The sequence below is a fragment of the Heloderma suspectum genome, chromosome 3 (genome assembly GCF_057233095.1).
Source record: "Heloderma suspectum isolate Gila_16-S chromosome 3, 16-S_ref, whole genome shotgun sequence".
NCBI lineage: Eukaryota > Metazoa > Chordata > Lepidosauria > Squamata > Helodermatidae > Heloderma > Heloderma suspectum.
Window position 1 is genome coordinate 220,450,193 of NC_139460.1, and position 27,945 is coordinate 220,478,137.

The following is a 27,945-nucleotide window of genomic DNA, read 5'->3' on the forward strand; positions in this document are numbered from 1 at the left end:
TCAGACTCCCTCTCCGGGAGACCAGGGTTGCTGACTGCATGTACTGGAAGTTAGGCCTAAAGGATAGTCTGGGGATTCTGCTCGTGTGCCGTCCACCCTGCTGCACAACAGACTCCCTGGCCGAGGTGCTTGAGTTGGTCTCTGATGTGTGTGTGCAGTCCCCTAACTTGTTGGTGCTGGTGGACTTCAATATACAGTCGGAGGCCATCCTTGTGGGGGTGCCTCGGGACTTCATGGAGACCATGACTTCCTGGGAGCTGCACCCTATTCCAACTGGGCCCACCCATGTAGCCAGCCATGCGTTAGACCTGTGTTTGTTTCCGGAGAGGTGGGGAGTGATCTGGAAATTGGGCGTATATACACACACACCCTTGCCATGGTCAGATCACTACCTGGTGGGGTTGGACTTCTTGGTTCCACAACCCCTCCTCAGGGATGGAGGACCCATTAAGACGGTCTACTCCAGGAGTCTTATGGATCCAAATGGATTCCTGACTGCGCTTGGGGATTCTTTGGAGCATGCAAACGGCCACCTGGTTGAGACCGTGGTGGATGGCTGGAATGCTGCAATCACCAGGGCATTAGACCGTGTAGCTCCGAAATGCCCTCTTCCCCTGAACAGAGCTCAGACTGCACCATAGTTCATGGTCACCCCACAGTTGTGAGCTCTGAAGCAGAAGGTGAGTTGGCTAGAGTGCCGGTGGCGGAAATCTCGCCCCAAGATGATTGGACACAAGTTCGAGCTGTAGCTTCAGCCTACCACTGGTGATGATAAAAGCAGCAAAAAAGTATGTTTACGCTGCCTCTATCATGTCTGCAGAGTGCTGTCGCAGGAGGCTGTTCCAAGTGGTCCGGAACTAGGGATGGTGGAGAATTTCTCCCCGAAACTTTGGGGGGCCGAGCGCCAACATGTTCGGCCCCCTGAACAAGTTTCGGGGAGAAATCCTCCGCCCCCCCCCCCCGGGACGGGACTTACCTTCCCTGAATGTCCCTCCCGGCGGCGGGTCCGGCTGGCGGTTCGTCGGGGGTTCGAGCGGGGCGGGAGCGGCAGCCGGTCTTTTGACCGGCTGCCGCCGCCGCCATTGCAATAAAAGGAAAAAAAAACAAACACGTCCCCTGATAGGCTACGTGACGATTTTTTCTGACTTTGCAGATCTAGCCGTGATAGGCTACGTGAATTGTCACATAGCCTATCAGGGGGCATTTTGTTTTTTTTTTCTTTACGTTCGCGGCCGGGCGAGGCGAGGCGCCTCCTCCCCGGCCTGAATTTCAGCTGGGCGAGGCAGGAAGCCTCCCCCCCGGCCTGAATTTCGGCCGGGCGAGGCGGGAAGCCTCCCCCCCCCGGCCTGAACTTCACGGGGGGAGCAGCGAAGCTTCCCCCCCACCGCGAACAAGCTGTGAGAAAAGGTAAGTGACTTTCGTCCACCCCTATCCGGAACCTGGTTGGTCCAGTTGTTCCGGAACCAATGGAGCATTCTAAGGCCTCCTGTGATGAGTTTGCAAAGCACTTTGCAGATAAAATTGACTAGATCAGGAGTGCTACTCCATGCACTGTGGATACAGTTAGTGAATGAGGGGCGACTAGTGGCAGACTGGTTGTGTGGGATTGGTTTCAGCTTCTTCCTTTGGAGGAAGTGGACAAGGTGCTTTCATCTTTAAGGCCGACCACCTGCTTACTCAATCCTTGCCCATCTTGGTTCATTATGAGCTGCAGGGAGAGACTTAGGGAGGGGATCAAGGCCGTGGTGAGTGCCTCCCTTGAGGAGGGAATGATGCCATCAGTCCTCAAGGAGGCGGTGATAAGACCACTGTAAAAGAAGCCCTCCTTGGATCCCCAAGACTTGAACAGCTTTTACCTCGTATCCGATCTGCCGTTTGGGGCAAGGTGATTGAGCGGGTGGTAGCTTTATTTTATTATTTCATTTATTTATTTATTTATTTCATTTCTATACCGCCCAATAGCCGAAGCTCTCTGGGTGGTTCACAAAAATTAAAACCAAACAACACACAATAAAACAATTTAAAATATATAGAACATTAAAACCACAATATAACAATACAACCACAATAAAACCTAGCAGCAGTACAGGAGTTTAAAATATAGATTTAAAACAGCAAAGATAAAAATTTAGAAAGCTAAAATGCTAAAATGCCTGGGAAAATAAAAAGGTCTTCACCTGGCGCCGAAAGGAGTACAATGTAGGCGCCAGGCGAACCTCACTAGGGAGCTCATTCCAGAGCCGGGGTGCCACAACAGAAAAAGCCCTCCTCCTAGTAGCCACCCGCCTCACTTCCTTTGGCAGGGGCTCACGGAGAAGGGCCGCTGATGATGATCTTAAGGTCCAGGCAGGCACATATGGGAGGAGGCGATCCTTCAGGTAACCTGGCCCCAAGCCGTTAAGGGCTTTAAGTGTTAACACCAGGAGTTTGAATCGGGCCCAGAAATGGACTGGCAGCCAGTGCAGCTGGAAAAGTACTGGTGTAATATGAGCTCGCAGGCCAGTCCCTGTTAACAATCTTGCTGCCCTATTTTGGACCAGCTGAAGTTTCCGGACCGTTTTCGAAGGCAGCCCTACGTATAACGCATTGCAGTAATCCAGACAAGAAGTTATCAGAGCATGGATAACTGTAGCTAGGCTATCTCTGTCCAGATAAGGGCGTAGTTGGTATACCAGCCTAAGCTGATAAAAAGTGCTCCGTGCCACTGAGTTCACCTGTGCCTCAAGTGACAGTTCTGGATCCAAGAGCACCCCCAGACTACGAACCTGATCCTTTAGGGGGAGTGCAACCCCCTTCAGAACAGGTTGAATATCACCTAGCCGGGCAGACGAACCACCCACTAACAGTACCTCCATCTTGTCTGGATTAAGTTTCAGTTTATTAGCCCTCATCCAGTCCATTACCGTGCCCAGGCACTGATTCAAAACAGCCACTGCCTCACCTGGTTTTGATGAGAAAGAGAGGTAGAGCTGGGTGTCATCTGCATATTGATGGCACCTCAGCCCACACCTCCGGATAACCTCCCCCAGCGGTTTCATGTAGATGTTAAACAGCATGGGGGATAAAATAGAGCCCTGTGGAACCCCGTGGCACAATTGCCATGGCACAGAGCAATAATCCCCCAGCACCACCTTCTGGAATCGGCCATCCAAGTAGGAGCGGAACCACTGTAGTGCAGTGCCTCCAACTCCCAACCCAGACAACCTATCCAGAAGGATACCATGGTCGATGGTATCGAAAGCCGCTGAGAGGTCCAGGAGAATCAACAGGGTCGCACTCCCCCTGTCCCTCTCCCGGCAGAGGTCATCCCACAGGGCGACCAAGGCAGTTTCCATTCCAAAACCAGGCCTGAAGCCCGATTGAAATGGATCTAGATAATCCGTTTCATTCAAGAGTGCCTGGATCTGTCCTACAACCACCCGCCCAAGCACCTTGCCCAGGAAGGGGATGTTGGCCACTGGCCTATAATTGTTAACATCCTCTGGGTCCAGGTTAGGCTTTTTCAGGAGTGGTCTAATTACCGCCTCTTTTAAAGCGGCAGGCACCACTCCCTCTCTCAAGGAGGAATTTACAACCTCCTGGACCCAGCCAGACAACCCCTCCTTGTTTGATTTAATAAGCCATGAAGGGCAAGGGTCAAGCACACAAGTGGTCGATCGGACTTGGCCAAGCACCTTGTCCGCATCCTCAGGCCTCAGTAACTGAAACTCATCCAATAAAACTGGACCAGACGGTGCTCTGAACGCCTCTACCAATGGAACTGCATTAATGGTGGTGTCCAATTCATGACGAATCTGAGCGACTTTATCCTCAAAGTGCCGTGCAAACTTGTCACAGCGTGCTACCGGGGGTTCCACCGTCTCTCTCCCTGGCCCAGAATGTAACAGGCCGCGAACCACTTGGAAAAGCTCCGCTGGACGACACTGAGAAGATGCAATGCTGGTGGAAAAGAACTGCCTCTTTGCCACCCTCACCGCCACAGAGTAGGCTCGATAGTAGGCTCTTACCTGTGTTCGGTCAGACTCAGCACAAGTTTTCCTCCACCTGCGTTCTAGCCGTCTCCCCTCTTGCTTCATTGTCCTCAGCTCAGGTGTATACCAAGGTGCTGGCCGGGCTCTGCTCAGAGGGAGAGGGTGCTTGGGCGCGATCGTGTCAATCGCCCGAGTCATCTCTGCATTCCACAGAGTGACCTGGGCTTCGACAGGAGCACCAGCCATACCAGCAGGAAAATCCCCCAGAGCCCTCTGGAATCCATCGGAATCCATTAATCTCTGGGGGCGGACCATTTTAATAGGTCCCCCACCCTTGCAGAGGGGAAAGGCCGCCAGGAATCTAAACCTCAGCAGGAAGTGATCTGACCATGACAAAGGGACAGATGTTAATTCCTCCACTTTCAGATCACCATTCTCCTGCCCAGTCGAGAAAACCAGATCAAGCGTGTGTCCTTTTGTATGCGTTGGGCCGATGACATGTTGGGACAGCCCCATGGTTGTCATGGCGGCCATGAAGTCCTGAGCCGCCCCGGATACAGCGGCCTCGGCATGGAAGTTGAGATCCCCCAGGACCATCATCCTAGGGGTCCTCAACACCAAGTCCGAGACCACCTCCGTCAGCTCAGGCAGGGAGTCTGATGGGCAGCGGGGTGGGCGGTACACCAACAGAATCCCCAGTCTGTCCGGGGTACCCAACACAAGGTACAAACACTCAAGATCTGCACTCGAATGAGCAGGAAGCCTGAAGAGGGAGATTGAATTCCTATAGACCACGGCAACCCCCCCTCCCCGACCCTCAAGTCGGTGTTGGTGCTGCACCGAGTACCCAGGAGGGCACAGCTGGGAGAGGGTGACCCCTCCCAGTTCCCCCACCCAGGTCTCAGTAATACACGCCAGGTCAGCCCCCTCATCCACAATCAAATCATGGATGAGGGAGATTTTATTTTGGGCCGACCTGGCATTCAGCAGCAGCACCACCAGACCCGAGGGCAGACTGGTAAGGCTGCCAGGAACCATCAGGTCGGGGGAAGAACCAGAAGAGGGGACAGCCGTAAGATGTCTAGCCCCTCTTCTCCTCAGCTGGCCTGTTAATCCCCCAACGCCATACCTCCCCCTGCCCGTGACCACAGTTATGGTGGCACCTCCCCCACCCCCTGAGTTGCCCAATAGTCCTCCCAGGCACATATTAAAATGTTAGAGTATAAAATGATTCAACAGTATAAAAGAATATAAAAGATAAAAGAGAACAGCAGCTAAGAAGGAGCAGATAAAGTCCATGTTTGCCCCTTTCCCGTTGTCTTTAAAGCTGCTGCCCTCTGCTGCCGCTATTTGCTGCTGGTACTGAGCTTTGCAGTTGCACACTTCGAAGAAGCTGATTATCTGGATCCATTTCAATCGGGCTTCAGGCCTCGTCATGAGACAGAAACGGCCTTGATTGCCTTGGTGGATGATATGGGGAGAGCTCTGGATAGGGGTGAACGCTCCTTCCTTGTTCTCCTCGATCTCAGCAGCTTTTGATACCGTTGACCACAGTATTCTCTTGGACCGCCTAGAGGGGATGGGCACAGGGGACACTATATTACGGTGGTTCCATTCCTTCCTCTCTGGCAGGTACCAGAAGGTAGCTCTGGGGAAGGAGACGCTGCTCACTTGCGGGATGTGGCAGGTTCTATTCTCTCCCTGATGTTATTTAACAACTATATGAAGCCACTGGGGACTATCATCAGGAGGTTTGGGGTGCAGTGTCACCAATATGCGGATGACAGGCAACTCTACCTCTCATTTAAATCCTCACCAAGGTTGGCTGTAGAAAACCTGTCCAAGTGTCTGGAGTTGGTGAGTGGCTGGATGGAAAGGACTAAGCTGAAACTGAACCCCGACAAAACCGAAGTACTTTTTGTGGGAGACAAGGGGAGGTTGGGTGATGTTGACCTGGTGTTTAATGGGGTACGGCTACCCCTGAAGGAACACGTCCGCAATCTGGGGGTCATTTTAGACTCCTAGCTGTCCATGGAGGCTCAGGTGTCAGCTGTGAGCTGGGCAGCGCTGTACCAACTCCATCTGATATGGAGGCTGAACCTCTATCTCCCTAACCATCTGCTCCCATTAGCAGTTCATGGCCTAGACTCCTCTCGCCTACTGTAATGCGCTCTATGTCAGGTTGCCCTTGAAAACAGTTCAGAAGTTGCAGCTGGTGCAGAATGTGGCGGCCAGCTAGGGATGGCGGAGAATTTCTCCCCGAAACTTCGGGGGGCCGAGCGCCAACGTGTTCGGCCCCCTGAACAAGTTTCGGGGAGAAATCCTCCGCACCCCCCGCCCCCGCACCCCCCCCCCGGGACAGGACTTACCTTCGCCGAATGTCCCTCCTGGCGGCGGGTCCGGCCAGCAGTTCGGCGGGTGTTCGAGCGGGGCGGGAGTGGCAGCTGGTCTTTCGACCGGCTGCCGCCGCCGCCATTGCAATCAAAGAAAAAAAAAAAGCCCCCTGATAGGCTACGTGACAATTAACGTAGCCTATCACGGCTAGATTTGCAAAGTCAGCCATGATAGGCTACGTCAGTCGTCACGTAGCCTATCATGGGTGACTTAAAAAAAAAAAAAAAAAGCGCGTACGGATAATGGCGGCCCCCATAGGGAGCCGCCATTCCCGTTCCTTATTTGGTGGCTGTAGTCTACGTAAAGATTTACGTAGACTACGGCGAAAATAAGGGCAACACTATTTGCGTTGCCCTTATTTTCGCTGTAGTCTACGTAAAGATTTACGTAGACTACAGCGACCAAATAAGGAACATGAATGGCGGCTCCCTATGGGGGCCGCCATTAGCGTACGCGCTTTTTTTTTTTTTTTTTTTAAGTCACCCGTGATAGGCTACGTGACGATTGACGTAGCCTATCACGGCTGACTTTGCAGATCTAGCCGTGATAGGCTATGTTAATCGTCACGTAGCCTATCAGGGTGCGTTTTTTGTTTTTTTTTAAACTTTAGCGTTCGCGGCCGGGCGAGGCGGGAAGCCTCCCCCCCGGCCTGAATTTCGGCCGGGGCGAGGCGGGAAGCCTCCCCCTCCGGCCTGAACTTCGCGGGGGGAGCAGCGAAGCGCCTCCCCCCCACCGCGAAAGTCCTTCGAGGACAGGTAAGGGACTTTCGTCCACCCCTACGGCCAGCCTGATTAAAGGCAGCCGTTGGCGAGACCACATCACTCCAGTGCTGAGTTGCACTGGTTACCAGTTGTTTTTCGGGCCCAATTCAAGGTGTTGGCATTGACCATTGACCTATGGTTCTGGCCCAGTTTATCTTAAGGAGCGCCTCCAACGACACCAGGGATGCTGCTCAACAAGATCAACCTCAGTAGGTCTTCTGTCTGTCCCATCAGCCAGGGCAGCTAGGCTGGTGAGGACTAGGGAGAGGGCATTTTCTGTGGTGGCCCCAACTCTATGGAATTCCCTCCCTAGTGACCTCTGTCATGCCCCCTCTTTGATGAGCTTCTACTGGGCTTTAAAAACCTGGCTGTTCAGGCGGGCATTTGGGGTGGGTTATTTTGTTCAGGCGGGTTATTTGGGGTGGGTCATAGAGCAGTATTGTTTTGTTATTTTTTTGTTGTTCAGTTGATTATGTAAATTTGTTATTAGTATTGTATGCCGCCTAGAGTGGCTGGGTAGCTGGCCAGATGGGCGGTAAATAAATTAAATGGAGATAGGCACGTGCTTCAAGAGGAATCATATCAGATTCCATTCTAAGCAGGGTATTAGGAAGGCAACAAGGAACACCAAGGATAGTCCACAATAATTTGGACTGCATTGCTTCCAGGCAGTGAAAGTCTTTATATATGCACAGTTGTGATCCATACATAACTTGGCCTATTACCTTGCCCTGGAAGACTTTTATCACTGATGATATATGCGAGCCTCGTTTAGAAAAAAAGAACCTAACAATAGTGGCAGCGGTTCTTTGGGCATTCCCAACAACATATGCAGACTGTGCTCTCCATGACTCAGATGTCTGGATCTGGAACATTACACCTAAATATTTTATATTTTAGATAGCCCAACCCAAATGTTCTTAAATGCAGTGCTGTACTCTTTTGTACAGTAGTTAATGATAGCCATTTGGAGACACAATTGGGGTGAACCCGCTTTTGGCCGCTACTGATCTCAGGCAAGGTATAGGCTTTGTAGATATTGCAGCCCTTATTGCAGCCCTTTTACTTATTGCAGTGGTTTTCGAACTTTCTTTTGCTTGCAACCACTTGACAATTGCTGCGAGCAAGTCTTGGTTGACCGCTTCGCAATCTTTTTTCATTTTACAAATCAGCTATATAACTCATATTTTAATAACTATAGTATTGTCTTCCTAATGCAATGGATGTGTTTGTCTTAATGAGCAAAGTGTTCCTCAACTAGGGATGGGCAAACATATGATGTTCAAACTCGTAGAGGTTCCTCCTCGAAGCTTGTTTCACCTCATTCATGTTCCTGAATGTGAGTGGACTTTTTTCCCAGTAGGGAAAAAAATACAATAGTTTTGATTGGGGGGAAATGTGCAATTTTATAAGTGCGCACCCACAATGCACACTCCCCCCTCCATAAGCTAAAGCATGAAAATGCAGATTCCTTAGAGGAAAGGTGGGGTATAAAGTTAACAAACAAACAAGTTTGGGAAACTGCAAAAACTTCCTGAGAATTGTGCTCCTTCTCACATTCACAGTTGTGACTGGGACATGTTCGTATGATTTGCGAACAAGAACGAAATGCGCATGCATCCCTAACCTTAACCACTCCATGGACTGCCTGAATGGAGCTGGCAGACCACAAGTGGTCCACGGACTACAGTGAGAACGTCTGACATTCAACAGAAGTAATTGAGAACCAAGCCTACCCCTACTTGTCTTTTCATCTGCATGAAGCAACCTTGGTTCTATTTTCTGGTCACACTAGAGTGTGGGTGCATCAAGAGGAGGCTGTGAAATCGCAGTGCCTCATTCATGGAATGTTACAGGGGGTCCAGACGTCATAATCTTCCATTTGTAACCCTCCCATACTTTCCCACCAGTTCTTCCATCTTTTTCTTGCCAGAAAAAAAACCCCAGTCAGCTGAGGAAATGAGAGAATATCTGCACAATGCCTTTTGACTCGTCGTGCTAGGAGCCCTCTGTCTGGAAGCAGCCAGAGACAAACTGGTGGAATTCAGGCATTTAGTTCATTTTTTTTAAGCACCAATAATTATTGTACAGAACACAGAATGACATGACCCCTATCCAGGACTCTAGCTTATAGGGGCTAAACTAGAAATGACAGCAGCATATCCTCATGTTTAAACTGAAACTATTATACTTTCAACATTCTGTTTGATCTTGCTCAGTCAGTGCTCAGATTTCTTATCAGACAATTCTATATACAATGTTGTACTAGCCATTTAGTTTAAGAAAGAACGTCCCTCATGATAGTAGCAATATACAGCAATCTATATCCTTGAAGTTAAAGCCTGATTCAGACTGAGACGTAGCTGTTCCACACACAAGATATCATCCTAAATTCCCTTTTTTCTTATCTCCCACTTTCAGTTCAATGTGTAACAGATTTAGACTGTAATCCTATACCCACCTATCTGGGCTAAGCCCCATTGAGCGCAATAGGATTTAAGTTTTGAGTAGACATGTACAGGAGTGCAGAGTAGACATGTATAGGATTTTAGATGGCAGTTTGAAGCAGGAGAAGCCCAAGACATTTTGCTGCCTGAGATGATAGACAAGTTGGTGTCCCCCACCCCCCGCAATTCCAGGTATGGAAAAGTCAACCAGAGTGGCAGCTGAATATTAGTTCAACACTGATAACAGGACAGCATCCTTCACTGCAGCTGAGGGAAGCAGGCTCATTTAGGAGGTGCAGACAAAGACATGTGGCACCCACAGCTCTGTCTCCCAACATCTCACTTCCACTCCTACCCCCACATTTGCTGCCTAATGGTAGGGTCAACCCTCATTCTGAGCAGTTACCTGGAATTAAGCCCCGCTGAATACAGTGGAACTTACTTCTGAGAAAACATACGCTGTACATCTGTTACAACAGTTAACATATTAAAAAATAAACCTAAATTATGTCAGATCAATTCCAACCCACCGATCAATTAAACAGCACCAAGTAATTATTAAATAACATATAAAATGATACAGTTCCACCAGTCAATTGGCCCAATCCAGCTAAACTTAGTCATGACTAATTCCCTTTGAAAGCAATGGGGCTTTGATCAATTGTGACTGAAGCTGTTCCATTTGTTTCTACTGGGCTTATGTAGGAGTAACTGTATTTAGAGTAGAGCCAAAGTCAATCTAAGCACAAAAAACCCTGCCTATCATGTGAAACAGTTATGCAAGGGGGCGGGGGATGACTTTATGTTCTCTGTCTCTTGTTTTTAAAACATAGGCCCAAGCTCTGTCTTGGCTTGAGGGACAAAGACCTGATTACAGCTTAGTGAAGACACTATGCACTGAACAACATGCCATGGTTTCTTGAGCTAATATTAGCCTTCAGTTTTGAAAGAAATTCAAATGACAAATGAGAACTCTGGTGGCTCCAAAACCCATCTCCTGAGCCTTCAGTGTGCAAATTTTGTGCAGCAAGGAGGAGTTGCGGAAAAGCAAAATAAAAAATACTGGAGTTCCCATTCAGATGACAATGACTCGGAAACTAGAAATGTGGCATAAGGCAACAACCATTCAAAAGTAATTTTTTTATTTCAACTCTATAAAGTATACAACAGGCACTCGGCAATTACAGCTGCAGGGAAAATACAGAGCAAAACAAAAGCAGTTAAGTTTATGGTATAAAGGTTTTTTTTTCAGTCTACATCAAAAGAGTGCAACTGGTCAATGACCATTTGATGAAAGTGTATCTTGGACAAACAAAACTAAATCCTCCTCTTTCATGTAGAATCCGTAGTAAGAAGAAAACCAAAGGAAAAAGAGCCGTTAAGGTTATAAACGAAACTACCAGTGTAAAAACAGCATACATTGGAATAAGTACGGTAGTAGGCAACTTTGAATTGATTCTGCTTTACTATCAAAGCCTGAAACATCAGTGTCTCAGTGTTGTGGAGTGGACTATTATAGAGGAAGAGGACTAAGGACACACTTTCAGTGTTTAGCTTTCTAGGTATACTACTGAGAGTTTGTCTCAGAAATGGTTTGCATATACAAGAACTCATAGGGTTGGATCCAGACTTAGTCATACTTGGAGTAGACCCATTGAAATCAATGAGACTTGACTAACTTAAGTCTCATTGATTTTAGTGGGTGTACTCTATGCTTAAGTCTGGATTCAGCTCATAGAAAGCACTGGTCCTGTTTTGTTCAGTGGTGCAACAAGATTCACTCCTTTTGCAGTCATTGGTTTCATGATGAGAAGAATATTTTGTTTGGTGTCAATTTTCGTTAATCTGCTAATCCTTGGTCTGACTGGAACATTTTTTGCAATGGAATCTATTATAAAATGTGATATGTTAGAACTTTTACTGCACTACAGTTTTAAAATTTGCACAGCTTAGCAAAACAGGAATACCTGTATACAGACTGATAGTATGTCATATATTAATTTGACCTGCACATACATTTATACATTTCACAGAAATGACGCTGTATCTCATTAACAGATACACAGCTCTGGTACATTTATAACAGAAATAAGAGAACAACTTCATCATTTCTGTAATTCATCAATATTATATAATAAAGGCTTATAAACTGTTAGCCGAAAGAACTGTAAAACGCAGCAAGCTAAGAAAGGACAACATTTTGAGGTGTGTTTGTCTTTGTCATGCAGCATAACACCAAATTTGTATTTTTTTAATAGGATGCCATGAATTTAAGGCACTTGCAACAATGCCAAATAACTAGATGATGTTCTAAACTATGGGACAGATGGACAACGGTACAGTTGACATAAGTTTCAGTAATACTGACAATTATGACATTAATTCAAGTCTACTTTGATCTAAAAACATTACCTTACAAATAAGAAAATGAAGAATAATGCAATGATGTTCTAAATAAAAAGCTATATGTGTACCACAAAATATCAACACGGAAAAATATCTATTTACATAAATATTTGCTTGTGGTCCTATTATTAAATAATTTTTTCGTGGATAATGCAGTACTGTAATAAGCTACAGCTCATCTGTACTTTTAGAACCCAGTTCTAACAAACGTGTCTTAAATATGACAGCAAGTTTATTTTTATGCAGATACACCATTGTCCCATATATTAAAGGGGAGCAGAGGTCCCAATCCAAACACATTATTAGGGAATGAACTGTACCAAAATGAATGGGTCTCACTCATGAACAAGTTTATCTGAGGGCTGCAGCCTTAAATAATAAGTAAGTCCATATGCTACTTTTGCCAGGCAGAGTCTTCCTAAAGTGGCGAACATGGCAAGTTTACCACTCCCAGCTGTAATGTGAAGCTCATCACCTAGATTGGGGCCATATTATGGTTAGTTTTTCCTATGGCCACTAACGATTGCAATGGGGCTTGGGAAACTCGCAGCATTATGGCCCTGATACTTGTGTTGCGTACTGCTTCATATTACAGTTGGAGCCAGAAAATTCACCAAACGATGCCATCGTTGGTGTGATCTGCATGAAGAGAATAACATGTGGACCAGTTGTAGGAGACAATACATTGAAACATGAATGTGTGTTTATGATTATATATATATTTATATATATATATGTAAATAAAATATATTACTTATAAATGCAGGGTTTACTAATATACATATGCTAGTTTAAGTTATTTAAAATACATTTGATAAAGAAGAAACAAGTGTGTCATCTGATAAACTAAATTTGTATTAAGTGCACACCACACCAATTATATATTATTGAATGTGGCTCAAGGACAAATGGAAGGAATCAAGCATAATAATCCATACCAAGCTCACTTTAACACTTCCCTTGCATAAATATTGTGTGTGTGTGTGTGTGTGTGTGACTATTCTTCAGCTGAGGGCTTTGGGATGACCTTTCATAATCAGAACTGTTTAGACTGGAGGTGGCATGTTCTCATGTATGGAACCAAGAAGAGTCAATTAATCCAAATGAACAAGTTTCTCATTTTAGTTCAGCGTAGGCACATCACTTGTCAGAGGTGGGGTGTGAGCACTTCTTTGTGAAAGCGATTCCAGCTTTAATGGAGAACACAATGTGACTTTTGACTAAGAGAAGTACGGTATTGTTTTAGCCCTAGTATCAAATGTCTGTTTTAGACAGTGTTTAAATGCTTAGAATTACATGAGTGTTGGACTTGTTGTATACAAGTAACTAGCAGAAGTAGCGAATGCTGTGCCACACATATTAATGAGTGCAGTGCTTCTTGCTGTCACTTACTGATTTATAATTTAAAAATTGTGAAACTTGACTACACCTTTTAGGGGCCTGAGCTAAATGAAGCTTTGTGTCATTCTAGAAAACTGTTGATACATGCATTTGTTGGACAGTGCTTCCAACAGTGTTCAAGCTATGGGCGCCCTCATGAATGTGAAGAAAGGGGAAACAGAATAACCAGTATATATATTTTCCTACACCTTCAAGCAAAGAGAATCCAGTTCAATAGTTCTGGCAGAGAGTGAAGTCAAGGCAAAGCTCCTGGTTAATTTTAATCAAGAAAAATCCAGACCCTAAATTTCCTACATATTGAAAAGCAACAGAAAGCATCCATTTACACAAAAAAAAAAAAAATCAGTTTGGAACGGCAAGATCAATAATTAATATTCCCCATCGAAACTATACAGTGCTATCTGGGATTGTCACAGTGGTTGGCTAGATTTTGAATGACAGAATCTCTGTAGTTTTGGTTGCCAAATGTGGATTGTGTAATAATTTCTGGCGTCCAGTGAAGTTATACCTCTAGCAGCCTGACCAATGCTTTATTCTTTCTTCATTTTTATTTGACTTATTTCTGCAATACTTTCACTTTTAACTGTGATGTTTTGTATTTTTATGCATTTCTTGAGCAATTTTGGAAAAGTGAGTGATACATTTTAGTAAGCAAATAATTACTTGTGCCCCTCTAGCCCCAGGACAACTCAGTACTTCAGAAATGGAACGTTATCTGTCTAGTTTTCCCCGACTGCCTAAGAAAGCTTGTATAGTTTTTGCTTATGCCAGTTTTGGTCAGAACAGCCCTAAACAGCTCATAGGAAGCTGTGCAAAAAAGCATATGTGTGAGGTCTGGGGAAGACCTGCTGTGTTATAGTGCTGCAAAGCTTGGAAGCTCTGAAGCACAGTCCAAATGGTGCTTCTGTGTTTGCTCTGTGGTTGGATCCTAGTGGCACCACAAGGATTCCTGCACCTGCTTCTGTGTCTACTGGAAGCAGAGTGCTATTTCCTAGGATTAAGCTGTTATATTGTATATGACCACCAATATATTGTATATGACCACCAATAGTTGTGTTTCATCATTGTGTTTTCCCATAGTGGGAAGACATTTTTGTTTTAAAAGGCCAAATATCTTGATATTTTCTATCAGGAGTGGAATTTAAATGGGACCATAGGTTTGCTGTAATGTATACCAGTGTCAAACATGGATGATTCCAGAAAGAGTTATGCTCGTATCAAATGTGTGAGAATGCAAGGAAGGCCATATCTCTTTCTTTCTCCCTAAAATTCACTTGTAGTCTTCTAATATATTAGCGCAGAAGCCTGTTTGCATTGGACAACTGAAAATATGGATCTGAGCTCCTGTTAATTTCTAAGAAACCCAGATTTGGGGATTTTTGAAGAATATTTTTTTATGAAGCTAGTCTCTAAGCAACTCTTATGGGAAAAACAATACTGACAACAAAATTGCACTGTGTTTTCTAAATAATATAATTCTAAAATAAGCACATATTATAGTCCGTAGACAAGAGTTTGCAATGCTACACTATACAAATTGGGCTAGATCCAAACTGAGGCTGCAATCCTATACATGCTTACTTGGGAGTAAGCCTCGTTTAACACAATGGGTCTTCTGAGTAAGCATGCATAGGATTGCACTGTGGGTTAGTTGAACTTTGGTACCATTGAAATCAATGGGACAAGCTAGTTATGGCTTAAGTCTCATTGATTTCAAAGGAAATTAGCCTAGAAGTTAGCCTCATTGAATTCAATGGGACTCTCAGGTAAGTGTGATAGGATTGTAGCCTATGTGCAAGTAACTCTGGAACCAGCTAATTGAGAGGTAGCCCCAAATACTGGAAAGGGCAAGCAAATAAAGGGGCTGGTATAAGGATGAGGGAGGCAGATAACTATGGATACAAAATAACGGAAGAGGCTAAATTAAAGGGCAAAACCAGAGATGAAAATGGCTTTTGCTGGATTCAGAGGAAGGCGTAGGCTGTGAGATGATGGTGGTACTTGGAAGGAAATGAAGGATGTGAATGTCTGGGTTGGTGGATTCATTTTCAGCAGCGTTTCATATGTGCTGGCATTTTGGAAGTGTTTGCTACTAGATATTTTTATTGAGCTGATAAAAAAAAATCATATATGTAAGGCTGCTTTAGCCATTAAAATACTTTGTATAAAGGTGTAAGCGTACTGGAAATGCACAGGTGCTGTCAGATAGCATAAAACTCATGGGAGTCTTCACTGAGATTGGTATCATTGCTTTCATTTTTATAATCTATTACTGTCAATAGAGTGCTGCTGATATGTCGGTAGACTCACGGCTAGTAGGTATGATTCACCCAAAGTATATGTGTTTAATTCTCTCTTTGAAATGTATGGGATTTTGAAGTGCTCCATTTCAACTGCGTTGTACCCCATATTTTTTAGGCTGATTGATAAGACTTGTGGTTATATTATTATGCTTCACAGGGAGAACTGACCTACTTAACTTTTGAAACAAGTAATCAAATATCGCCAGATCACAGTGGGATTAAAGGATCTATAGAATAGCAAAACAAAACAAAGTGATGGCAATGCTGCAGAACAGCAGCAGCAAAAAGTGTGTGTGTGTATTGACAACCCTATCCCTTGCTACATTTTCCCCCCTGAAAAATTATTGTGAAAGTTTGGTTATTTCACAGATGAAAAATGTACATAGCACCTATATAGTATGCAGTGGGTCTTGCATGTTCCCTCCTTGGGCTCTAAAAGGTAAGTGTTATTTTAAAGTCAGTGTTAATGCCTATTAGACCAGCTGGGTGCTGTCATTACCCTTCTAGGACATTTTGATAAGCACATTTTTCTTTTCTTTTTTATAATATATGTATTATATATATGTAAAATGAGTAGTTTTATGAATAATTTTCTACATGCTCTTATGTAGCTGTACCAAAACAATTAAATGTTATATATACCATGTTTTCAAACACATATGAGAACCGACTGACCCACACTTGCTTTAACAGTTCAACAGAAACTGTAGCAGTTGTGCTTTTGTTAGCAGTTGAGGGGAAAAGCACATCAGAAATTAAAAAGGGAAAAAGGGAACATTCATTCTTGTCATGAATACTGCTTGAAAAGAAAGACAACTTATAGCACTGCATTGACATGAGCTCCTTGACCAATAGCTTCATGGTCCCCCTTGGTTTATACATTGGCCTACTTTAAGAGGCTCAATACACTCGTTTTGCGGTTTGGGAGTACCCCAGATTCTATACTGTAGATTCTACAGTGTAGAATAAGCTACAGTACTTAACATTTCAGAATAGAATTAGCAATAAAGAAAATTATCTTGCAGCTAGGATTATGTGCATCTTATTCTATCAACTTTCAAATTACAACTGGAGCATAGCAAGTTCATTACAGTGATAGAAAACACATTTAATTACCGGTGAAAAAGGCTTTGCTTCAGGACCACCATGTCAACTGCTATGTTAAGTTCAAACAGAAAACATGTGAAGAGCACTATTGTCATCTAAGCAAGAAGTCCTAATGCCACTGTAGTTACTGTAGCAGCATCAATCAAGGCATCATGGTGACCCCGAGCACAAATCCTTCCCCATTCCTTCAGGTCTGCTGGCAGCCATGTCTCAGGAAGCTGTCTTCAGCAAGGCAGAAGCAGGTAAGAGAAATACATTAAAAGTCTATGTCCCATCCTGAGTTGTCATCAGGTGGTGGTTCATCGTTGTCTTCAGGGAAGCTATCAAAATTGCTTGTATCTGTTGGAGATGCAACCTGTCCAGTGAAGAAAAAATAGACTATTGGTGCTGTTTGCTGCTGCTGATTCATACCAAAGCTGCTGTGTCTGGAAACTTTGCACAGTGTTCTGATTTCAGAACTATGTCTTCCTTATGCCACACATATACAGATCACTGTGAATTCTTGCTTGCCAGGGAGAATGACAAACCACACAGAAAAGCTTTGAAAAGGACAAGAGTTATGATACTACATAGTGACTACAGTTCAGTTTACAGTATTGTTATGAGGTTATTTGTTACTGATTTCTGTGAATGGGGTTTTGCCTTCCACTGTTTCCTGATCGTGGTTCAGAATCTGACAAAATAATATAAATGTTTTTAGTGGCTGTAGAGGGGTGGGATCTGAAACAAATAACTGGCAGATTGTGTAGGAGAAATTGCAGTTGGAGTGGCATTCAGCAACTTGGAAAACACATACAGAGGGAGAAGGAAAGATTATCAAGATATAAAAGAAAACTTTTTCATATATGGTGGAAATATAAGAAAGCAACAAAATTTTGGAAGGTGGTGATCAGGGTAATAAATTATTATTTTTTTCAGTTAAGTCTTGAATCTGAACTGAAATTGTGTTTATTTAATTATGTAAAAATACCAGTTCCACTGGATAAAAAAGAACCGGTTTTATAAATCATTACACTTGCAAGAATGTTTACAAGAACATGGAACACTAATAAAAACCCCAGTAAAAACTCCCTGAGATTAATACAAATATATACATTAGTATTAGAAAAATGGAAGTGATACAGTACACTAAAAATGAACTAGGTATAAGTGATAAGTAATCTGGATAATCCTTTTATTAATCTGTAAGCTCTGTATTTTACACGTTCTTAATTCTTCTATTTGGTCAATAGAAAAAAGATAATTTTCCTCTAGTAGATTTTCCCTAGTGTATCAACTTTCTGTAATAAGCGGATGTGAAATTGTATGTTTAAACATTTTTGTTTACAGAAATGCATTTTTTAAAAGGGAGTGTTGAATTTGAAAACACAGTGCCATGGATCTGCCACAAAAGGCCAGTGGCACAGCCCCAATGTGCACAAAATGATTAATGAAGAAAGTGACTATTCCCCCCCCCCAAAAAAAAGCAAAAGCTGGCTTGTCTTGGAGCTGTAAGCCCCCGGCAATTAAGCATGTTGCATAAAAGGTAATTAGGAAAGCAGAGAATTAAATAATAAAGTAACTGGTACCAATAGAGAAGCCACAAGCAAGTTCATAATGAATTCTGGGTAACTGGCATAAAAATAATAATCAAGTTGACCTGGATGGTATCCAAAATGTTGAGTTAAAGTCCTATTATTTGGGCTAAAAAGTTATTTGCATATCGAACAGCTGTGAAACTGCATTATTCCAGGTAAAAGGTGTACTTAAAGTTTTCGCTTATCAATTAACAAGCAAAAACTATTTCGTAAGGTATACACATCAAAAAGCTTCATATACAGATGTCTAGAAAAAAACATAGACCTAAGTTTAATTGGCAAATTTTGAGTAAACAGTTACCTTCTCAAAGGTATAATTCAAAATTGATCTTCTCTAGCCTGAAAGGTGTACGTATATCTTTTATGTATGTTCTAATTATTAAAGAATGTTTAATAACAACAAAATAATTAATACTGTAAGCCCTAATTTATGGGACAGTAGATAATATTAATTATGAGGCAATTTCTACACAAAAAGTATAAATATGTGCTGATTTTAGAACGCAGGAGCTTCTTATTAGAAGCTCACCAGGCCTGTGTACATATCAGCTGAACAGCCTATTCAGAATTGAACTGAGGAACGTGGTACATAGAATGAGATCTTTGCCTTTTAAGGTAGTAGGACCAAATGTCTAAGGACGAGAAATGTTTAGGAAATTCTATTTCCTGTTAAGCTCTTAAGATCTAAGGATCTTTACCAATGCTCTATTTAACAACAAAAATGTTTTATATGCACAATATATTCTAATATACTGCTACAAGTATATTTCTAATAAAAATAAAAAATGGATCAAAAATACTTTTCCTTTACTAATTCTTGTTAGTACAAAACCAAAATTGAATCCACCTAAAACAATGTTTAGTGTATGGTTTGTTTGAAGTGTATTGATCAGCTATGGGTAGTTAACTGGCAGCCAAAGGTTTCCTAAATACTAGAACTATAGACTGATAACACTCAGCAAAAGCCGAATCCATAACAACAGAGAGCTGTGAACTGGTTGAAGGAAAAATAACCTGGGGTGAAGGGTGTCTCTAGGGGTATCTGGGTGCTTTCTTGTATCATGGTGTCTCTAGGGGGATCTGGGTGTTTTTTTGTATCATGGTGTCTCTAGGGGGATCTGGTACCTTCAGGAGTGCCTGTTTGCTTCCACTTAGGCTGTACTTGTATATTTGTAAATAAAGCAAATAGCACAAAAACACCTTAAGTCTCCAGTGCTCTCTCACCCAAAGGAAACTAAACTCTGGAGTGCTGCCCCTGGAATGTCTCTCTGCTTGGGGAAATGCAAAGAGCATATCAATCGGTACCTAAAGATAGAGGGGAACCCACTATTTACAGAAACCTAAAATTCATGACTCCTAAATAAATGTCAAGGTTCTGTACATTTGAAAATTACACTTATTAATTCATTCAGCATGTGTAATTTACTATTTGTTTTAGAGAATTACATAATTTATGAATGGTTTTCCAATATATCACATGAGCCACAGATGGAAAGAGACTGCTTCACTTTTGTTCAGGACTGTCACAGTGAATTCTTGAAATCAAATCAGAAATGTGAAATATTTAAAGTGAAATTTACTATGGTTGTGAATCTGAACCTGACACTCAAAAAGAAATTCAGTTTTATCCATACTTTGGAAAAAATACCATTTGGGTTCAGTCTAGTACTTTCATAGTACTTTCCCTTTCTTGCGCTGTTGGGCATCTAAGGGTATTTGTGATGAGTATGCAAAATCTAAAATAAGATGTATCAAATTAAACTATTTTTACCACTCTTCCTTTTTGGAAAGGCCTGTAGGCCCAGAAGATGAATCTTGCAAGATATGGTTACCATGGAGCTCAGTCCCTTTGGACTTGTCTGGTTGGAACTTTACTCCATTGCTTGTCTCCCTGCAGGCAGAGTACCAACAAACCAGGAAATATTTCTACTAAGAGTTACATCCTAGTGTGCAGTTTAAGAGTTTTGGAACAGAAATAGCTGCACTGCTTGTGCTGATTCGGTTAGTCACCTCAGTGTGTGGACTGCAGGTGTCTAGTGCCCTGATTCTGAGGTTCAGTCACTCACAACACACTATTGGAATTACCTTTAGCGTGACTGAGGAAGGGAGGTGTTTCCAAGAGGTTCCAAATAGCAAAGAGGAGTTTTGTTTTCTTTTTGGTGCTACTGTAGTTTTGTTTGGACTGTATCATCAGCTTTGATACTAGTCCGTGGTTTGCCATTTGGGTTAGAACCGATCTGTACGGGTGTTGGTGCAGTTGTGTAGTTTTGGGTGTTGGGTTTGAATGATACTTTTAAAAAGCCCTTGGCCTCAAAGGAAAGGCAGAGCCTTGGGCACTGGTGTAGAATTTCAAGATTGTTCCACTTGCAATTGGGAATGAAATAAAGACCATGTTGGAGAGATGGGAGGAAAAAGTGAAAGAAGAGAAACGAACATAATCTGGCTAGGAAAGAAGAACAAGCAGCTTATTATAATAAAGAAAAACAAATGTCTTTGGAAATACATCTCAATCCAGGCCTTTTCATGTGTGCACAAATTCTGATGCACGAATGAGGGCTTCACCATTGTGTTGGTGGCAGCTCTACATATACCCTTCTTATATGCCCCTGAAAACAAAGTCAAGTAGATGCCTGCTTATGTGGGAGCTCCATTACCCTGAACACACATGGAGCTTTGGATCAGAGCTGCTGATTATTTTACCAGTAAGAGTTTCCAGCAGATGTTTTGTTCGCTCTCCAGTTACCATATCTAGCATGTATGAACAAATAACAGAATAAAAAGTATACTCACACTTGGTATTATAGGAGGTGTCAAAGTACCTTTTCTTAAACCTTCCCAGTTAAAGCCTTCAAACCACCTAAAGGCAAGATAAGACAAAGCAGATATATGGCTCAGGTCCCATTGCAGCAAGATCAAACACTCTAGTAAAACAATACAACGCTTGAAATCCTGAAAGTGCTGATAAGCAGCCAGTAATATTTTAAGTTCTAATAGCATAGAAAGTGTTATACAGAATAGAAAAGTGGCATGGTTTTGCAAAAAAAAAAAAAGATTCACATAAAACTAGCAAGGGATATATAAAGGTGAAGGAGAAGAAGGAAGGAGTAGCTGGGATGGGATAAGGCAAGGGAAGCTGGGGCCAAAGTAGGTTTATGGAAAGATCTAGCAGAAGGAAAGGAAAAGCCGGTCTACCATAAACATAGGAACAGCAACAGCATGGAAGAAGGTGACAGTAGCAAATGACTATGCAAGAAACCACACGTTTTACCAAGTTTGCTTTCCTCATGACAGGATTTTAAGGCTATGGATGGGCATGAATCCTGAACGTTATTTTCTATTACATTTAGTTTCTTGGGTTTGTGCACACTAAAGGGCTGGGTCACCCAAATATAGTTTTTTTTTCCAGATGAACAGCCTTTACCTTTACAAGATACACATTCACGTGAAGAATATGAATTGCTCAAAAGCAATGTGTTGGGCTGGACTGCAGATGTATAAAGATGGTTTAGATTCCAAGCAGTTTCCTCATAACAAGCATAAAATAAACTTGTTTTAATCCCCTGACTAAGTACTGAATTTATGCATATTCTTTCCCAGTTGCCCTTGCTTCTGTCATCCTTTCCTCCCTCTTTAAATTGTAAGTTCCTTGGGGCAGGGACCTATTGTTTCTTGTGTCATCTGTAAAGTGCCACGTGCATTGATATGGTGCCATATCAATAATAATAACCTTTCTCTCTTAAACGTACTTACTTGTGCTTTTGAATATCCTTGACTCCATTTTTCAAGTTACCTAATCTTTCTGATGGGTTGTCCCTGAAACAAAATAAGAGGGGAATGTTGGGAAGCAATACCATTCCTTTCCTAATGTATTTATTTTTTAGAAGTGTTCTTTTGGACACCGTTTTTGTCCAAAATACCTATGTTGGCTAACAATCAGAACAATAAAGACAACATGAATGCCAGAGACCATAAAATACAGCAATCATCAGAAATAATTATAATGCATGTTTACTTCTTGACAGAACTACTAATGTATTTAAAGTGTTTACCTGCATAGTTTTTTAATTAGGTTAGCAGCATTTTTGGCAATCTTCTTTGGAAATTCAATCATGTCAATCCCCCTTAGTATGATGTTATACGTTTTCATGGGGTCTGGGCCTGAGAAAGGAGGACTAAAGAAAAAGAAGAAAAAAACCTGAAAGTTAAAATCTGTTTTAAAATTTCATCACATATCATAAGGTAAAACTTATAGTATATTCCTTCATAATCTCAGCAAATTGTGTTATACTCCTGAGAGAGTGAAATATTCTCTTTCAGTCTATGTACGTCAGAATAACTTTTTCATTGGCCAAGGGCAGTTGGACCAAGTCTGTCCAAGCTAATGTTCATGTGTGTCCATTAGGCACAGATGAGCAAGCATGGATTTCTTCACAGCAGCATGAATTGTAGAGTAATGACATGGCGCTAGTAGTGTTGTTCATATTTACCATGATACAATTGCTTTCACAGTTTTAGTGTTAAAGCAGCCTTCCCCAACCTGACATCCTCCAGATGTTTTTAACTTAAACTTGGACAGGCTCAGGCCATGGCTCAGTGGTTAAGTATCTGCTTTGCATGCAGAAGGTCCCAGGTTCCATCCCCAGCATTTCCAGGTAGGGCTAAAATATTCCTGCCTGAAATCCTTGTGAGCCACAGTCAGTCAGTGTTGACAATACAGGGCTAGATGGACCCATGGTTTTAACTTAGTATAAGGCAGCTTCCAATGTTCAACTCCCAGCAGCTCCAGCTAGCATGGCCAGTGGTCAGGAATGCTGGGAGCTGTAGTCCAAAACATCTGAAGGGAACTTGGTTGGGGAAGTTAGAGAAGTACATGTGATGTGTAGGATAACCCCAGTAGTGATTAAGCACCATTACTTATACAAAGGATTGCTGCAAGTCCTATTCTGTAAACATCAGTGTTATGCTAATGGTGAATCAGAGAGTGCTTCTGTAATCAAAGGAAATCACATGGCAAAGGTCCTCATCTTAATATGCAATGGTGGAATTTCAAAAACTATTATCAGAATCTTGAATATTACTAAAATCTGTACTACCTAGAGCCTAAAAATCTAGCAATGCAAATTTTAATTCAACTGGCCGCTGCACCAGCAGCGAATATGTGGGAAAAAAGGCTCTCCAGTTTTAGACACAGTAGAATTGTAGGGCAGCCACTGCAGTCCTATGTTATGGGTGAGACAGATGAATTGCATTCCACTTTTATAACCAGAAATTGGGAGTGGGGGCATTAGGTGCTATGGCTTATTCTTAGAAAGCAGCTGAATGGATTATCTGAAACTAGGCGGGGTAGAAGAGGTAGACTTTGAGAATGGGTCATGATTTTGAGGTACATAGGGTAAAAAATGGCTCATTTATAGGAGTTTATAAATGACTTCCAGCAGTTTGGCAGGTTTTATTAGGTTTTTTCCCTTTACATCTATAGTGTTAGATGTGCCAGCATACTGTCTCTTTGAGCAGTTTCCTCTGTTAGGTCAAGGGGAATGTCCACTATGTGCTGCATGCTAGTTTAGTATATAAGGTTTTGTAGCTTTTATGAAAAATGTGATTTTTCCGGCACATTTTATCTGATGGGAGCTCAGAAGGTGTCCCATTGCAAATGCCCAGTAGGAATCTGTATTACATAGCACCACCTTTGGAATGAGGGCCCTAGGTAGCTCAGTTGGTCCTGGCCCACTTTGAAGTGGACCACAGTGGTGCAGCTCACCCAGTAGCTCTAGCAAGAGCTAGATCACAGAAACTGGCAGTGTGGAGGATAGGTTATACATAATATGTGTGAGAAGAGAAAGGGAGAAGAATGACAGGAGATGAATAAGAATAGTTTGAGAAGTGTGATTTCAGATTTCACCAACCTGTCAGAAACCCTTCTTAGCTTTCTGGCAGGGTGTGTGTGTGTGTGTGTAAAATAAAAGCTCCACAAGATGGAAACCCTGAAAGCTAGATAGTAGAACTTTCATGTTCAGGTGCAGCCTGCTTCTGAATTAGGTTACTTGGTAGGCTGCATACAGAGGTTCTTTTGTCTATCTACCTGTTATGGCTTCTATCCTGTGCGCCACCCCCACCCCCCCACCCGCGATAGTAAGTACACCAGAATTATTTTTTTAAAACAAGAATGCTGAAGCAATTGGATACATTTTCCCAGTCACTTCATATATGCAATCAGATTCAAGATCTATTGACCTTAGGCACACATGAAAAGGTCTATTACACCAAATTACTTAAAGAAAATAAATTCTAATTAATATGAGGAAATGTTCTTTGTATTCATAGTAATATCATCCACCACAAAACTAGTTCAGGCCCAGAAAGAGATATGCATGACACAAATCTCTTTATTTTATTTTATTTTATTTTATTTTATTTAGGGCACAGTCCTATTCAGATAGGCGGCTGCCTCTGAACTTGGAGGTAACCACCTATCCAATGTAGGGCAGGAGCAGCACAGAGGGGATCATTCCCTCCGTGCTTCTCCTGCCCTGCATTTTCAGCTACACAGCTGATTGTGGCTGTCTAGCCACAGGAGGGCAGTGTGGGGGAGGAGGCTGCTGTATGACACATTGGATGTGTCGTACGGGCATTTCCACCCTCCCAACCCTAGAACGCCCCCCAGGAACGGCCCTTTTCGGGCGCTCCATGCTCCTCTTGCTAGCCCAGAGCACAGGGCTGTTCCGCGCTGCCACCAAGGCAGCGCGGAAGAAGGGAGAGGTTGGTTCTCTGGGAACTGACCTCAGAGTGCGGGCTCTGTGGTCGGTTCCCGGAAAATCAGATATCCTATGGCCATCTAGCCACTGTCTAGTGGCCATAGGATTACTGCCTTATTATCTTTAAAAAAAAAATGTAACTATACAATTTTTGCTTAATAAATATACTTATGTAGTACATGAAACCTTTACTCTTTAAATAAAGGATAATATGTGGAAGATTTTAATGTTTGCATTGTTACTGAAAAATGAAACAAAATCCAATAAATGGTTAATAACAAAAGGAAAAAAGAAAAAAGTCACTTCTGAGTACTAAAATAAACATGCTGAAGCAATGGATGTACTTGCCTAGCCAATCAGTTAGTCAGCTAACCATTTTGTATATATATTCAGTGAACAAAAATCTTTTTGGTTTCACATGTTTAGAGTTTTTGATGTTCATGCAAGCTCCAAACTGCCAGGAAATTACAGCTGTTAAGGGCCACATCCAGTAGGAGTTGCACTGTTTAGGCAATATGGATGCAGTATGATATCTTATGCTGTGGTTAGTTCCATTCCATGTTTGCCACTATCTTGGAGCTAGATGGCTGTTAGAGGCAGAGTGATGGACCTAAGTCTCACTTGTTGTTTGTTCAGTGGAACTCACACGTGGAGTCTATGCAGCTGAAGCTATCATTCCACATTACAAGTACCCAACTGGCAACCAATAGCATCCAATAGAATAACAGAAATGAAATTTCCCTTGAAATTTTTACATTTTCCCATGATGCAAATACTTTTCTAGTTTGAAGACAGATTTAGACACTGTGTTGGGGAAATCTAAAACAATTATGCTGTCTTAAGAGGTCCAGCATGCCAGGGGCTCCAAAGTCATTGTGGTCTGAAAATTAGCCAATTGTCTTTTAAAATTGGAGAGCTTTGGGTATTGGGCAGTATAGAAATGAAATATAAATGAATGACTGAATGAATGAATGAAATCTGAATGCAACTTTTGTGACAAACTCTTACATAGGATGGACATACAAGCAGAGGCAAACAAGGAAGAAGAGGCACAGACTGGGATAAAACCTGCATATATTAATGTATATGTTTAGATTAAAATTTAGAAATGGTTACTATAATTTAAATTAAAAATACAATACATCTCACCACAGAAAGACTGTGACTAGGAGACCTGTGTGCCTGCCCAGTCTGCTGTTCAGGTGCTGTTGATGGGCAACTTCAAGGCCCAGCTGTCCCTTCTGCTGGTTCTTTGGACTGGAGGGCAGTCCTTCAAATAGAAGATGCTTGCAAATAGAAGGCTGTCCCCAGATAGCCCTTTGAATAGAGGACTGTCCTCTCTAAAGTAGGACACATGGCCACCTTATTATCTTATGCTTCCAGAAGCATGAACGCATGAGAGTCAACCATATATTTTGACTCTTTCAAACAGCGTAGCAACCTATGGATCTTAGCGTGCAACAATTCTGAAAATTCACCTTATACTGGAGAAACAGGCCTTCTGTATCCTTCCCTTCTCTGTATGCTTAAAGTTCACCGATACAAAAAGGAAAGAGCAGAGTGGCTTATGACCTACCAACTATGTGAAGTACTGTCTTTCACAGCAATGTTTCCTTTCACTTTTACACCCCAGGTACCAATACTCAGCTGTTCACAACCAAGAGTGTTAGTAGCAACTGTTGCTTACTGAGAACAAGTAATGCACTCAAATTACTGAAGACACCCATCATATTAATTGCCTTCAATGGGCCATGTTCCTCTCCATCTCTCCTTGTTGCACAGAATGAGTAGGACTAATAGGGAGGCCATAAGATAGTTAATCCTGCTGACTGTTTTTATAATCATACTTAACTAGTTAATGCTGCTCACTTTTGAAATAATTATATAATGCTGCTCACTGTTTTTATAATCCCTAGTTTTAAAATATCTTTTAGGTTCTTCTATTTCTATGTATTTTAATCTCTGTATTTTTTTTTATTGTACATCGCCTCAAACAGTCATGGAGTGGAGAGGGATGATCCAAAAATACTCTAAATAAATAAATAAGATCTTGTTTCGAAGTCTCTACAGCATCTATCTCAGTCACTCATGGCACATCTATGATTCCTGGTTTAGGAAAGCTGCTCTGATTTTACACCTTGGTGGAGGGACCCATACTTTCTGATCTTGTTCTCTAGTCTCTGGAGAATAAGGAATCTCTGAAATGATTGATGTTCTGGGAGGGATGGGAAACCTGTGGCTCTCCAGATGTTGCTGGACTCCAACTGCCATTAACTCCAGACAGACGGGATGATGGGAATTGTTGTACAACATCTGAAAGCCCACAGGTTCTCTACTTCTGGTCTAGGAAGTGCCACTAACTATGGCCAAAGAGTAGTTGGGATGATACTATTTCTCTTGTATGTTTTGTGAACAAGGAGTTTGCTACTGCTAAAGTAATGAGAGCCTATACCATGATGCCATGAATTTACTTCATTTAGTCTTGTATGAGTTAAAACTGAGAGCAAAATTTTCGGTGATAGTTGTGCATTTTTATAGGTACTTAGAGAGCAATCCTATGGCTGCTAGACAGTGACTACATGGCCATAGGATTTTTCAGTTTCTGGAAACCGAGCTCGGACCCGTTTCTGTGCTCGTAAATGCAGTGCAGAGTGGGCAAAAGGGGGGCGTTCCTGGGGGGAGGAGACAGTGGAAGCATTGTTACAATGCTTCCTATGCACCATGCAGCCTCCCCACTCTCACTCTGAAGCCCCAGTTAGACAGCTAAAATCAGCTGTCTAGCCACAAATGCAGGGTGGCCAGAGCGCAGAGGACAGGATCCCT

General features: G+C 42.6%; 1 protein-coding gene across 1 annotated transcript in view; it reads right to left on the reverse strand.

Moving 5' to 3' along the window:
* Window positions 1-13,950: 13,950 nt before the first annotated feature.
* PRKG1 (protein kinase cGMP-dependent 1) overlaps window positions 13,951-27,945 on the reverse strand; it is a 988,282-nt gene continuing 974,287 nt past the window's right edge. The window contains exons 15-18 of the mRNA XM_084845722.1: window positions 22,417-22,539; window positions 22,118-22,180; window positions 21,158-21,224; window positions 13,951-17,145 (exon numbers count right to left, since the gene is read on the reverse strand). Of these exons, the coding sequence (XP_084701848.1) occupies window positions 17,047-17,145; window positions 21,158-21,224; window positions 22,118-22,180; window positions 22,417-22,539 (352 nt within the window). The 3' untranslated portion in view covers window positions 13,951-17,046. The remainder of the gene's footprint in view (window positions 17,146-21,157; window positions 21,225-22,117; window positions 22,181-22,416; window positions 22,540-27,945) is intronic.